Below are 15,513 nucleotides of genomic sequence, written 5' to 3'. Positions count from 1 at the left end.
CCTTGTGATAAACAATTATTTGTTGATAATAGATGAAGATTTTCTGGCGTAAATTTTTGAATCTTTTTGTTAAATACTACTTCATATTCCATCTCAGGCTTGCCTGCCATGTAAGCTAGATTAGTAGTATTTCACAAGGATTAAGGCGATAACTTGAATGCAAGTTATGAGGAAGAAGTATATCAAAGATGAATAGCTTACATAGTGAAAACGTTGAGGAAGAGCTTTTCTCGTATGCTCAGTTTCCAGAAGGCTAGTCTTTTCTTTTCATGGTATTACATGTTTAGTGGATATGAACACACTGTTGTAGGAGACGTTCTTTATTGCCCTGCTTCTAGAAGAATCATGGTGACAGAATTTGTAAAGTTGGAGCCAAACATCAGCTTTCTAGAATGCTCATTTCCGTACCAACATTTTCCATTTATAAAAGCACAATAAGGACTACTTCTAGGCTTAGAGTTCAGGCATCCATGATATTCCGCATTCACTTCACTCTTTCAACAGTGAATATGACATCGAAAGCCCAAGAAACTGTAGCAGCATCCAAGATTTGTAATGAATAAAATACGCATGCTCATGCAAACACCCCCATGTGTGGTATTCAATTCTTTTCTTACAAGCCAAAAAGAGGGGAAAAAAAGATATGAAGAAGCTAATCATCTGGCATATAACATCATGAAGAAACCGCACCCTGTTTTGCTTTGAGAACAAGCTCTTCCGTAGTAGTCCCAATTATCTCATTTGCACGCTTGAGACCAACACAATAATACCGTCCAATTGTATCCTGAATGGGAACAGAATATATTAGAGGCAAGAGAAACATATAAATATTCACTTCAGGATAACTTAAGGTAACAATAGACTTCAATAGCTAGCCAACAAGAAAGGGACTTATCATACTACTTAATATGGTAGGCATATTCGGTGGATACTTTCCTGGATCCCAATTGATAGCACAATAACATGTTCATTCCCCAAGTTGAGAAAATGCTTATTTCCTTATATCTCCATTAAAAAGATTAGATTTGACTTCTCTAATCTTATCAAATATTTGTTACATTTAAGTCACCTCGCTTTTATATGCTATTAAATGGACTTCTTAAGAAAATGAGAAGCAGTATCGTAGGAAGACATCTTCCTAAAGGCAAGTAATCTTTTGGCAATTATTTTCTAGTGTTTCGTTGGTAACTAAAAAATATTTTCTAGAGAAAAGCATTTATCAGGAAAGGACTTATTTTCCTAAAATATATTTAATGTTCCTGCTTCCAATAAATCCATTCAAGATTATGAAGATGGGTGAAGCCGAAGTAGGGCGCTTTGCTTCACTTAGGGGTCGTTTGGTAGAGTGTATAAAAATAATGCTAAATAGAGTGTATTTACTACAAGCACCAATGCATGTGCCTCTTCGCCCCCATGGGCTCTGTCTTCAAGACAACAACATTAGACACTAGGTGAGCACAACCAAACAGATGCTGGGGGGATCCCCCTGTTCCATTGCAAAGTGATATATTAATTGTTAACAAAACATTATGACCATCTATACAAAATTAGAAATTTATTACAAGAAAATTAGTCACAAAAAACAGAAACAATGCCTTCATATCTATAAGAAATTTATGATGGTTTTTAAACATTAGTATGATTTTAACTTCATACCTTTTTCCTGATGGTAGCACCTTACTTCGCTAAAGCAACGTTTATTTGCACTCTACACTCAAATCCCCAAATTAAACCTTGATGTTTTTCTACATAAAACCTCCTCGTCCAAAAAATCTTTAATATGTGTAAAGTTATTTTACATCTGTTCAACGAAAGTAATCTTTCACATTTTGCTGGATGCATCAGGCAGGCAGACTCCAGTTCCATCGGTGTAGAATTTGTACAATATCCACTTTCATATTGGAAAAGACTTTTCAGGGGTTTTCCAGGTATAGCAATAGAGAATGCTCGTATGCTAATAAACTAACTGAATCATTTCAAGCTGGTCGCTGAAAAAGGAAGGCTCCTAGAGTCTCTTCTTGATTTAATGCTTCTAATGACAGACTTCTAGTAAATTAGTGGTTTTAAAATTAGAGAGTAACTCACGAATTCCTGCAGATATCCTTGGTCTTTTCCTTAAAAGACACTAGCTCAATCATGTCCATTCCAAAGGATGATGTTTAAAACATTGACCAGTTAATACTTAAAAGCGCATAACTTTCTCTAAGAAGATATACATGGTGTGTGGTAAGGATCATCTAGTCAGCAAAGAAATGAGCAACGCAATAGGAAACAAATGGCTTGTCCAAGTTTGGAATCGTCCAAATACGGAGATCCATAAACTATACAATGTGTGGGAGATTTCTATATGTGATTCCCACAGAAGTGTCTCTATCTAAATATCTGGCAGCAAGAAAAGAAATTTACTAGGTCAAGGGAAAGAAAAGAAAGCAAAAGGCTATTACAGAAGACCAATCTTACCCGAGCAACAATGCCTAATTTATCTAGTTTCTGAACAGCATCATCTACATCAAAATTACAGCATACACCGAACTCTTCTTTTAGTAACTGCTCGCAGCGCAGATCAAGATCCTATACCATCACTCAGAATAATGGAAGATTATGTTAGTAGCACAATAATGGATGGACCCCATGGAAGCATGCATCAAGGAAAAGTACAGGATAATATTCATATGCATGCCAAACATCCAGAGAGAATAAGGATTATATACCTCCAAAGTAGCTTTACCCTGTTCCATCAAAATGAAAAATGATATAATAACTTCCTTTACCTGCAAATTTGGCATGGACACTGTAAGGACCAGCTGTAACTTGTTCAACTAATCAGAGAATATTGTATCAGAATCAGTAGCTACATTCAATACTAAATGCAGTCTCAAGTTACCATCCAATAATATTCATTAAAAGTGGGAACCTTGAGAACATGTTTAAACATTTCTGAGTTTCCTATAACAGCACATCAATATAACAAATATCTTCCTTTCATTTCTCTGTGTTCATGATTGTTTCTTTAGTCTATCATATATAATCAAGAAGACCATCATATGTTTTTTTTTTTTTTTGATGACCGTGGTTCCGGGCCAGCAATTAGAATTGAAGGATATAAATATTGTTAATTACGTTCAACTGCGCCCATAGATATCACGAAGAAATGAAAAAGAAAAGCTTATTTTTCAGTTCTATTATCCTTTGTTGCCCAGGGAAGGAGGTAGGTAATAACATTACTGGAAATTCATATGATTGACTGGACAAGCATTTGAAGGGGAAAAGAAGACAGAAGCTAACATACTTCTTGCTGAATCACATCATCACACAAATGTAGAAGAGTACCCCTTCCACTATCTAGCTGTTTATCATACATTGACTGTGTAATCAAGTTTTGATATGTAGCCATATTTTGTTGAAACCTGCAGACAAGTTAAGGAAATCAGTTCCACTAAAATACCAGCTTGAAGATGTTCTTAGTAATGAGTTACATTCTTCGCAATCATCTGATGCATTCAAAATATAAAACCAGTGTCTCAGCATGACAAAATGCAGAAGTGCAGAATACAGTCAGCAGGTAAGAATTAAACGATAAAGGTATAGATAACACTTTGTTATCTATCAATATTGATACAGATAGTACTGAAATCAACAGAACACTTAACGTGAAGTATGTCTTTGCACAATAGCCTATCACTGTGGAGAGGATAGCAAACATGACCCATATATCAGCTTTAGGCAATTCAAGCGAACTCACAACAGCAACCTGAAAGAATTAAGGAATACCAGAGTTTAAAACAAAGTTCTAAAGGGACGATGAAAGTAGAGCAGTCAAATTGTATGGATAAATAACTAACCAGACCAACTATAGCAGACACAAGGAATTTGACCCAATCCATTGGAGTTAAACTGGGGTTCTTTTTCTCTGGCTAAAAAGAAAGAGAAAGATATTATCAAGATGTAACAGTTTATAAGAAGCTCACCCCCCCAAAGAAAAAGTACACATATACATAGTTGGGAGGCTGAAAGAAAACAATTAGAAAAAAAATCATACCAGGACAATTTCCAGGTCAGCCATTGGAATGTGTCTGAAATGCTTCACATAAATTCCTCGGTCCGATTTTGCTGAGGTACCAGCTCTTCTGCATAATTACAACTTGAATCCATTATGCAAACAACACAACAAGTGAAAATTAAAGGAACAAAATACGAGCATTATTTGTGCAGAAAATGCGCTTCAAGCAAATTACTGAACTTAAAATTAAAATAAAAAATCCGCAAAGAATGGGAACTTGTACCTGTAGACAACAATTATCCTGTCAAAAGTAGGTTCTTGAATTGTTATCTTGCTCATCAGACTACGTAAACTGGATTCAGACACACAAAAAAAAGTAAAAGTTGGTAATAAACAACAGGAACACAAAGGAGAAAGCAAACATTGTTAGTGCTAGTGTCATTAATTCACAATTATTAATGTCACTCAATCAGCTAACGGTGGTGAATTCAACAACTGGTCATCCGCTTCAAGGAGTTCAGTCAAGGCATTCGGAGATATTAGACAACAAACTTTCTTGCTCTAAGAAGTAAATACATTACGAGCCATGCACAGAATTGATTAATCTGAGTTTTCCAATTACATTCAGGCTTGTCAATGCTGAAAAGTGAAGATACATGAACAGAAAAGACAGAAGGGAAACACAAAAGCATCCAATATTTACTTTGTCAGGGATTTGCTCAAAAGTCGTTGCTACAACAACTAGTCAACTAGGCATGCATCAACAATGCGGAGGGAGAGTTTTGATTAGAGAAATTATTTGCCGGTGTCTTCTTCAAGTATTTTGCTGGTAATGAGATTACAAAGATGGGAATTTGATTAAGATTCCTGGCATCTATAATTAAGATAATAGATCTCTATATTTCGTAAGCACTAAAGAACCAGGGTAACACTTTGTCAGTATCGGGGGTGCTTAAGAAAGACAATATACGCAGACACTTCTTGGTTAAATGGTAGTGCACTCCGGAGTGTCTAAAGACAAGAAGGCAGGAGGTTTGGGCATAGAGCCAGAGGTTCAAAGTACAAGTTGCAGCTTAAGTGGCTTTGGAGATTCAACGAGGATGTGGGAGCATTGTGGAGATACGCTGTTGTATTGGTGACAATATATGAATTTCTCAATCCATGGATTACCAAACAGCCACACCTCTCCAACACATGTGGAAGCATCTCAAAATTCACTCGGACACTTTTCAGACATGTAGTTCATTAGAAATTGGGAATTGTAAGCAAGTAGGATTCTGGACAGAAACTTGGTTGGCTCTGTCCTTTTTAAAGGATCAATATCCTCTCCTATCTACAGTGGCACAGAATCCTGAAGCACCAATATCAGAAAATTGGTCCAGCTCTCCCTGGGATATTACATTCAGACTTAATATTAATGATTCAGAAGTGGAGAGTTTCTGTTCTTTGTTGTCTCATCTACATAGTTTACCTCCCCTTCTGTCCAGGGATGACTCTTTACATGGAAATGTGATGCTAAGTGGTGTTTTCTCTGTTAATCATGCTACACACAAACAAATAATTCCTTCCCCAGCTGAAAATTGCCTTGGAAGTGCATTTGGAAAAACAAAGCTCCTAAGAAAGTGGAATGCTTTGCGTGGTTGCTGGCGAAAGGAGCTTGTCTCAAACATGAAATCATCAGAAAAGGGAAGTTAATTTATGTGGCAGATGTTTGCTTTGTAACAATGAAGTTTAAGATATCAACCATTTATTTCTTCATAGTGCATTCACATCTCAAATAAGGAGGTCTCTTTTCAACTTATTGGGAATTAAATTGGTAATGCCAAGAACATCAAAGGACCTACTACAATTCTGGCACTTGAGTGATCTTGGTAAGGTGAAGAGGAAAATTTGGAATACCTCCCTGCAGTGATATGGTGGACTATCTGAAATAAAAAAGGACTGCGAGAGTGTTTAAGAGCAAATCTGAATCTGTAATTAGTATAAAAAAATGCATATCTTCTCTTCTCTTCCCTTTTTTTTTTTTGGTGCAACAAGGCTATTGCAAAGGACATAGATCCCATGATTGCCTTCTTTAGCTCATTACACAATTCGTGATGTAGCCTCCTCTTGTACTTAATTTAAAGCACTCTTTTGTTGCTGAAGTTAATGTACTTACCTTTAACAATTAAAAGAAACAGAGGGAACAAATTCTTTCATATCATATCAGAACCAACTCCAACCATTTGTTCCCCTACTTCTCAATTCTTAAATCTGTCTGTTTACGGATTTCCAAATGGAGTTATAATGGGCCAACAACTTCCTGAGTTACCCCACCTAGTGGCTTAAGTTTTTGGGTTGGATGCCCAATTTCTTTTATATTATCAGAGTCAATCTTGGGTAAACTCGTTCACAACCATTTTTTCCTCTAGTTCTAATCTCTGCTTATTCTATCGGTTTGAGCTTTCAGCCCATCAAGAATTGTGCCGATTTGAGCTTCTCCCACTCAAGTCATCCTGTCAAGCCACTATAACTCTCTATTCGAGGCCCACTATCTAGCATATCGAGTCATTTTAGTCTTTTAAAAGGGTAACAGACAGCCAAAAAGAAAGACAACAAAATACTTCAAGTTCACGTATAAATCCAAGAACAGAGCATGAACATTTCATGCAATCATTATGCATGGTTTCAGAAAGGCTTACAGTGGTTCTAGGTTATTCAATCCATATCCTTAAAAGTCTTTTTGTTTGAATGCATAAATGATTTGCCCTTGGTAGTCCTCGATTATCCCTGAATAAATAAGGTCTTGGATGACATGTTTCAGTCTTAAACATTGGATAGAATGGGTTATCCAAGTCGTCACTCAGTTAGTAGAGGTCAAAAAGGATGGAGGCATTATTTGTCAGTTAGAAGTGGTCCTTACTATTTTCATAGGTGAATCTAGCTGGCTATCACAATCTGATCCTGGCCTCTACTTTCTTTCACTTGATGCAAGGAAAATTTATTACTCCTGGCATTACGAAGATATGGTTGTTTAAAAGGACAAAAGTCAGTGCAAAAACGAGTACAGTTCATTGTTAAACCAGGTCCAAATAGACACATGCACAATCTGTGGCAGATATAAAGTAATACACCACACTGCTTAAATGCTTTATCACCGAAGACCCAAAACATTTGAAGAAGAAAAATGAGAACTTTTTCATAGCTGTGCACTGTCCATTTCATGAAGATTCCAGTTGTTAATAGAGTTGTGGGAGTCAGTCAAATAGGATCTTCACCGAAAAAAATAATCTATTTGCAACAAATCTGAGAGACCCATCCTTGGCTATTGAAATCTCATATCAACTCCTGCAAGACAATTGGATCATCTCTATTCTCCATGATGCATGATGTAATACGTCTCATGCTGGATGCAGCTCAGGTGGCATATGAAGTGGTTGGTCCAGAAAGAAGGGTGAGTTGGGTATTTTATATAATTTGGACCTTGAGAAAGTTTATGAGCGTGAGTGAATTGGGAATTCTAGGATTTCATTATGTCGAAGATGGGTTTTGGAAACAAGTTGAGGAGATGGATCATGTTTTGCATTTCTACAACTAGATTCTCTGTATTGGTGAATGGGAGTCCCTGTGGCTTATTTCGGAGTTCGAGGGGTTTGAAACAGGGATCCTTTATCTCCTATGTTACTCAACTTGATAATGGAAGCTTTGGGTGGAGATCTTTTGAAGGGTTTTGATTCTTCTTTTAGAGAGCACAACAATGTGACAGTTACACATCTTTAATTCGCAGATGATACGTTGGTCTAATACATCCCAGCTAGATCATTTGAGAATTGAGGCAGATTCTTATTTGGTTCCAGGTTGTGTCAGCATTAGAAAACGTGAGATTACTCTGGTGGGGGTAGTGAATAATATTGAGATAGCATATGATAGCTCCATGGACAAGGATGATGCTATAGAACCCTAAGAAGACAATCATCAAGGTCACAAGATAAGGAGTTGCGAGCCAAGATTGTTGGACTTCAATGGGAAATAAAGAAGATGCTTTTCATGGAAGAAAAGCCCAAGAACGAGTCCAAGAATGGTGGAGAAGAATGGAGTAGGTGCTACACACATTTATGGTTCAAGTCCAAGTCCAAATTGAAGAAGATTGGGCCACACGAAGCCCAATAAAAGAGCACAAAAAGTTGAGTGCTTAAAGTCAAAGTTTCTTAGTTTAAAGTTTCCTAGTTTAAAGTTTTCCTAGTTTAAAGTTTCCATAAAGTAGGATTTGAATCCCACTCTATTTGGGATAGGTTTTCCCTATATATAGGGGTTGATCTTATTATTTTAAGACAGACAACATTATTATTAATTAAGAGTTTCTCTTCTTTACACCTTTGTGTGTGGCTACTTGAGATTTATCTTTCAACCTTATAAGAACGATGCTTAACGGGAGAGATTAATCCTTAAACTTGATATTTTTGGTTATTATTCGTAAATTAAAGAAGGTAATTAGTCTTACACTAATTATTGTCTCTAGTTACTTCGAAATAGGGGTCTAGATCACTTTTTTATCTAAGTTCTTGAATTGGCTCTATTAGTATCATAAATTAGCTTTAACACGCTAATTTTTAATACTAAGATTAATTAGGGTTCTAAGGACATCTTTTGAATTTGGAGGTTTTATCCTCAAATTTCGCATATAAAGATTCTTGTCTTTAATCTGTTTATTTTCGCTTCCGCATTATTTTCTTGTTTATTTAGTACCCCGATTCTTATCAACAAGGTGGGTACTCTACTTATTTCTTATTTGGGTCTAGCTTTGGGTGCAGACCTTACAGTGTGGAATCCGATGATCGAGAGTGCAGAAGTAGCTAGCGGTATGGCAAAAGAGGCACTTGTCAAAAGGGGGAAAGGAAGTGTTGATCAAAAGCACTTTGTCCAACATTCTTATGTATTTCATGTCAGGCCTCGACAAAGTAGCCGAAAGGTTGGAACGTCTTCAATGTACCTTTTTATAGGATACATAGGAAGGCACAATAAAGCATCATCTCGTGAACGAGGAAGTTGTCACTTCTCCAAAGGAATGGGGAGGACTCGATGTGAAATACCTCAAGGTGTTCAATAAAGCTATGTTAGGGAAGTGGAGAGTGGAGATGGAGATTTGGGGTGGAGGAGAATGCTTTTTGTAGGGGGCGGTAGCGGAAACATATGGTGCTATGGAAGGGGGATGGAGGACTAGAAACATTATAAATATGTATAGGTGTGGTTTGTGGAGGAGTATTATGTATGGGTGGGTGGGTTTTTGGGGACATTTCCTTAAAGGTTGGGGCGGAATCAGGATTAGTGTCTGGGCACATAAGTGGTGTGGGGAGAACGAGATGAGTTGAGGGAAGTCTTCCTTAATATATATATCGTGTATCTTTCCAGGATTGGGAGACTGAAGAATTTCACAATTTGATTGAATTTTTGAATGGGCTAGCCACTCCTAATAATTTGTCATATGTATGGAGCTGGCGAGAGAGTGGAGATGGGTTATTCAATGTTAGCTCTATTTATAAGAGATTACTAGTGTGAGGGGAATGTACTTTCCCCCATGACTATGTTTGGATCCCTAGAGCTCCGAGAAAGGTGTGTTTCTTTGTATGGTTGGCAGTAAGGGGTGCAATCTTAACAACAGAAAATTTGAAGAGGAGGATCACCTATGTTAGTTGGTGTTTAAGTGTACGAGTGCAAGCGAAAAATGTAGATCATCTCCTATAGCATTGCGACGTGGCTAATTGGTTATGTAGTGTGGCCCTCAACTTGTTTAGGATGCAATGGGTGATGCCCGGCGCGGTGAAGGAGACTTTATGAAGTTGGACTAATAAGAGGGGGAAGAGAAGGCATGAAATGTTGCCCCTTTAGCAATCATGCGGGTCATTTGGAATAGAGAAATAGGAAAGTAGTGTTTTGTCTCTATTTTCTCTTTGCTGTACTTACAAGGTCCCTTTTGCATAGACGATTGAAACTCTTTTGTTGAGAACCATATTTTGATAAAAAGATTCACAGATACAGAAGTGCCGTATGAACTCTCTAAAGCAGCATATCAGTTTAAGCAAAGAATAGAAATACAGAACCACAAAGACCACTTATTAGACCTGAGTTCCATATTTTCAATGCGGATACGTTCAACATATAAGTCCTGATCTTCTGCTTCACTATTGATCCCGTCATCCTTTTTTGGATTCTTCTGGCGCCGTGAACTTGATCTCCTCGAAGACAGTCTGTCAGAAGGATTCAGAAAGGTAGGAACTTCATTTTGAGTACAATGCAAACAGTAAACAGGTTTACCATACTACTGCTTTTTTTGTATCTAAAAGCCACACACCTTGTTTTTCTCAAAATCCATCCCCAAATGCGTGAAATAATCATATCCACTTTTTCCAAGAAAAAGTAATCCGTGGTCTTATCAATTCCAATGCCGCGGCGAAAGATTATGTACTGGAAAAGAAAAAAGTAACTCAGTGGCATGATCAAACTGTTCACTTTCATCCTTTACCCTTGAGTAGGAATAATACAATAATACTGCATATAAAATGGACAATAACATGGTAGCACTAAATACAATTCAAATCAGATCAGGAAACGGCAACGAAATTGTCTTAAGAAAAGTATATATTCATACTACACACTGATAAACCTAATAAGTTTCAGGACACATTGATATACCATATAAGTTGAACAGCCAAATATACCCATGTCCATCCATGATATGGTTTGCAGATTCAAAGAAATAGTCAAGTAACTATTACCCGTTGTTAATTGCTTGTGTGCACCATTAAAAATTTAAGGAGCAGCCCTTAAAATGATGATTAATCTTATTAAAACAAGCAAGAAGATGAGAGGGCATTAGATCCCAGTTTGTCCTCAGTCGTAACTTGTAACACACTACTTTAAACCCTTGATTGCAAAAATTATCTTCTCTTTTAATAAAAATTATTGTTCACCAAAGACAACAACAACCCAGTGTAATCCCACAAGTGGGGCGTACGCAGACCCCTTACCTCTCTTTCTGGGATAGAGAGGTTGTTTTCAAAGTAAAAGTAATATAACAACGAAGTTCCTTGAATTAAATGGTCGCAAACTTTTGTTCGCTTTTTGATTGGAGTGCGAATTCCTTCTGCCAAAAAAAGCAAGCGGCAGCAATGAACATCCCTGACACCTAATCTCACGATGGAAATAATAGCTTCACAGCATCACATGTAGAGGTAGACGTGATACACACACTTTAAAAGTCGATCCTAATTGTTGCAAATCAAAGCAGAGGTATGGAAATCATATGTGGATATCAAGGAATCAAGTTGCATTCTTGAACTCCACACCAACAAGAAACAAATTGGCAAATATTCAATTCAGTGAAAATTTCATAATTATAACCAGAAACTACACTTGTAGACCTAGCATCTGGGAAGCCGTTAACTCCATACCAAGCGTCCCAGAAAGAGTAAACGCCTCAATTTAAATAGCGACTTGAAGCTTCAGTAAGAGTGATACCTTGTCAGCGAACTCTGGAAGGCTCTCGTGAGGATGCTCTGCAAAATACTTCTTTAAAAGTTTTTTGTCAAGCTGCATCCAGGATAAGGTAGAATGAATCGCAAAGTCAACATGTCAAAAAGAAACTATATCAAGAGAATCAATAATTGTTTGAACCAAATTATATGCAGAAGCAACTAAAAACCTTAGATTCATCAACACTGATTGGAAGATTTAGAAGATACTGCCCGGAATGTGCAACATCAATCTCTTCATCACTCGCTATTTTAAAGTTACTTTTGTCCATAATCTGCATCAGCATAAGAGAAATGAGGATAAAAACTGGATAATCAAATAAGGACACGCAAAAAAACACAAATGCCATCCCCATTTCCCTTAATCCTCCAGCTAGATATGGAGAAACGTTCAGAATTCACTGCTCTTAGAGCTTGATGCAAGTTTAAAAATCCAGTACAAGCTTAGTCTCAATAGCAAGAGAACGCTATGCAAAATAATGGGAAACAACTTTAGAGATAAATAAATTAATATATAGCCACCATGATTGAAACACGGAAATATTCCCCTTCCATTCAATTTTGCACATGGGAAATATTTGTTAAGAATAACAAAGAAGAAGAGGAAAAGATGGGAAAACTGAAGGAAGAAGAAACTCCCACTTCCTGAAGAAAAACAGCTAGACCTCTTACCATTCACCTCACTAGTTGTCTTCCTCCCCTAAGTAAAACCAAGAAGTTTTTCTCTCAATGTTAATGGCTACCTCTAAAATAGAAGGACACACTGTGATACCTCTCATCTTCCTACAGTTCCAATGTTTAACAAGTTGATGTGTATCCAATGAGGAAGCTAGATCAATTATGCAATGTGATACAGCCTCTTCAATTTCAGAGGATCTTACACTTAATAACTGATGTATGATTCTTTTTTTTGTTGTTATAGATATTTTTCGAGGGCCAGGAAAGAGGATAGCACATTGTCCACAGGTACGGTTTTCATTTGAAGGTTCGTAAAGGTCAGCCCCTCCATACAGGGCCATAGATCGAAACTATTCTAACTTCCCTTTTTCTGTTGAACTATTGGGCCATGGTACACACACACACAGAGATATTATTATATAAACAAATGAAGATTATATATAAACTCACAGACACACATATGAGATTGGAGTTTTTATAAATTTTAACTGGAACACTAATGTCATGACTAAAGATATGCGGATACAATCGATTATAGCAGTTGATGGTGGTCACTGATAGGTCCAACATGGGTGCTCAAAATCCCATTTGGGTAAATACTGATGGGGAGTCAGAAAGAATGAGATAGTGACAGACTTCCCCTACCATCAGAGTTAGTGGCATTTTCTTGAGATAGGCTTAGCCTCCACCACCAGCCATGTTTCCGACTTTCTCTAACTTAAACTTACTAGATCAGTCAATGGCCAGACAAAATGGGGGAAAGATTCAATCAACTTCCAAATCCTTCATAGAAGAATGTCACCTTTGTTCAAAGTGTTTAACAAAGATATCTCAACCCTGTCCTAGCGAAGAACAAATTTCTAGGAAAAGAATATAAATGCTAAAACTAAACCCTTCTCTGAAATTAAACTGAAGTGGCTTTTGAATTATCTCTTCTATCATTATTATTTATTTTTAATTTTTAGTCTCGAGAAAGTCCTCTTTTGTCTTAAAGAAATGCTTTCATTTGAAGTTGATCAAAAGAAATCCGACTGCCATGTGTTATGAGTGACACCTGCGGATCTTTGAGGGCCAACAAATGAAAACTCAAGTCTCTATCTCTCAAGTACACTGGTTAGGCAGTTTGGGCTTGCATGTTATATTATGAATCTAAACAGCTCATATAGCTGGCTCAGATACCAGAGAGAAAAAAATTAAGAAGAAGCTACATCTTTTTACCTGAAACAAATATGTCAAAAAATTCTGTTCAAGAACATCAATCTCATCTGGAGATAACTTCTGCTGCTCCAGTTTTTGAGCCCCGTTCACAGGATCAAACAAGGAATACAATTGCTGCAATCACACAATACTATTCATCAACACAATATCATCAGCAGCAAATTAAATTCATTTGCCGTAAAATGATGGAGAAAGCATATTTGATCAAATGAAAAGCAACATAAAATTGTATTACCATGAGATCTTCAAATTGTAGAAGATACCAAGCATGAATTGTGTACTCAACTCTCTTGCAAAGCTTCAGAAATTCAGCCCGGTCAGAACTATGTTCTGGGCAAGGAGGAAGTTGGGATCATTAGAACCTCAAATCAAAACTGTTACTTGAATAATCAAATATAAAAAAAAACATTAAAGAGAACTAGAACCACACAGATTCATGCAACATTATACAATTTTCATAAAGGTAGCAATGAAAACAATTTTAAAGAAAGACAGAGACATGATTTATGTCTATACAGAAGGTAAAACTTACATTTGTGTAAAAAGTTATAACATTTAAGACGTCAAAACTAAGTGTCTGTGTAAAATTCACAAGGAGGGTGCACAGAATCCCTCCTCCTTTTGATAAAGGGCCTCCCCGCCATTTGAATTGTCCAGCACTAACTTAGTAGCATTGTTTTAACTTTGAATATAATTTCTACTTACCTATACAACAAATCGCATAGAAGGAAGTTGTTTCAAAAGAGGTACAATTTCTTAGAATCCACGAGGACTTGATGAAAGATGGGAAGCCTTTATAGGTGGATTAGAGTATATTAAGCCTGTGTGACCATGTAAGGGAAGTGTAAGATTTAAAGTATTCCTGGTTATAGAGAACCCCATATTTGCCCTAAAAGACTATTTATTTAGTGGAATAAAACAAGACCAAATGGAGCAGAATATTTGATGAGGATTCACATAACCGGCTCCAACTAGTTACAAATTCAAGAGAAAAGTGTTAAACTTTAGAGTTGAGTGGAAGTGTCTTCTACTGAAACAGTAGTTAATTGAGACAAGTCACCTGGCTTACCTTGGAAGTTTCAGACAAAAGTTAATCTGGGGAAGGTCAAATTGCATTAAAATTTTCAAATAAAGAGTAAAAACCTTAACAGACAGCAAGGTTAGGAGTAACATCGTAGGTTTAACTGCAATAATTGGTAAACAGAAAAAAGTAGGCCCGGTGAAGAGAAACTTAAAATTATCAGATTAGTACTAGAGAAAAGGGAAAAGGGGGTTTCAGGACCGGAAAATAGGAAGGAGAAAGAAAAAGATTGAGTGATGATTAGCAGAAAGTAGAATTGGATTACCTATAAGGTCAGCGAGGGCCATGATGAGCCTGGGTTTGAGGACTGGAATAACAGACTCCCGCTCCAATCGGATCACCTCTTTCTTCCTCTCCATTTCCGCAAAAAGATTCCAAACACACAAACAAGGAGAGGATCAAATCGCTCTTTTCACTTGAGGCGACGCTAACGAAGAAGGAAATAAAAAGTGAGGTGTAAGTGTAACGGTAGGATCATTTCAACCGACGAAATTATTAAGTATTAGGATGTGTTTGGTAGGAAACAAAATGTTTTTTTGGAAGATAAGTGGATTTCTAACTTATTTTCTCATGTTTGGTTGATAAATTTATTTTGGCTTGAGTATAAAAAATATTCTTTAGAAAAATAATTTATGATTCGAAAATCAACCACGATAATTGATCTAGGACCCGACCCGACACTCAAACTAGGATAAAACCCTGATGACCGTTCCAAAATCCGATCCTGAGATTTGACCCAGGACCTGACCCAGGAAAACGTTTTTCAAAAAATAATTTTAAAAAAAATTGATGGGGTCACGCGGGGGGGGGGGGGGGGGGGGTGAGGGTGGCGGCATAAAAAAAAAATTAAAATTTGAATAGAAAAATTTTGTGTGTGTGTGTGTTTGGGGGAGGGGGGGATGGGGGTTGGAGTAAAAAATGAAATATTTGCCAAAAACAATTTTTTCTTTGACGGAATTTTTTAAAACTACAAATATTTCCCAAAAAGTATTTTTTAATGGGAGGGTCGGGTATGGGTAGGGTATAGG

At 36.9% G+C, this 15,513-nt stretch overlaps 1 protein-coding gene across 1 annotated transcript; it reads right to left on the bottom strand.

The window, feature by feature from the left end:
* Window positions 1-384: 384 nt before the first annotated feature.
* LOC125811148 (uncharacterized) lies at window positions 385-14,987 on the bottom strand. The gene is made up of 15 exons (XM_049490656.1): window positions 14,751-14,987; window positions 13,640-13,734; window positions 13,405-13,518; window positions 11,679-11,783; window positions 11,495-11,566; window positions 10,329-10,441; window positions 10,099-10,224; window positions 4,284-4,352; window positions 4,040-4,127; window positions 3,843-3,914; window positions 3,651-3,751; window positions 3,290-3,407; window positions 2,712-2,771; window positions 2,461-2,571; window positions 385-784 (listed from the first exon to the last, which is right to left on the bottom strand). The coding sequence occupies exons 1-15, from the start codon at window positions 14,842-14,844 to the stop codon at window positions 674-676; spliced, it is 1,449 nt and encodes a 482-aa protein (XP_049346613.1). The 5' UTR covers window positions 14,845-14,987; the 3' UTR covers window positions 385-673.
* Window positions 14,988-15,513: the final 526 nt, after the last annotated feature.

Source organism: Solanum verrucosum, unplaced genomic scaffold (assembly GCF_900185275.1).
Source record: "Solanum verrucosum unplaced genomic scaffold, falcon-dt-bn FXZP01000032.1, whole genome shotgun sequence".
Classification (NCBI taxonomy): domain Eukaryota; kingdom Viridiplantae; phylum Streptophyta; class Magnoliopsida; order Solanales; family Solanaceae; genus Solanum; species Solanum verrucosum.
Note: the sequence above shows the minus strand (reverse complement) of the source record. Positions and strands in the feature narration are given on the sequence as shown.

Coding starts and splice junctions, on each gene's coding strand:
- LOC125811148 (XM_049490656.1), bottom strand. CDS start 14,844: ATGGAGAGGAAGAAAGAGGTGATCCGATTGGAGCGGGAGTCTGTTATT. Junction 13,519..13,639: donor TACAATTTGAAGATCTCATG/GTAATACAATTT, acceptor GTGTGATTGCAG/CAATTGTATTCCTTGTTTGA. Junction 3,752..3,842: donor TGTCTGCTATAGTTGGTCTG/GTTAGTTATTTA, acceptor TAATTCTTTCAG/GTTGCTGTTGTGAGTTCGCT.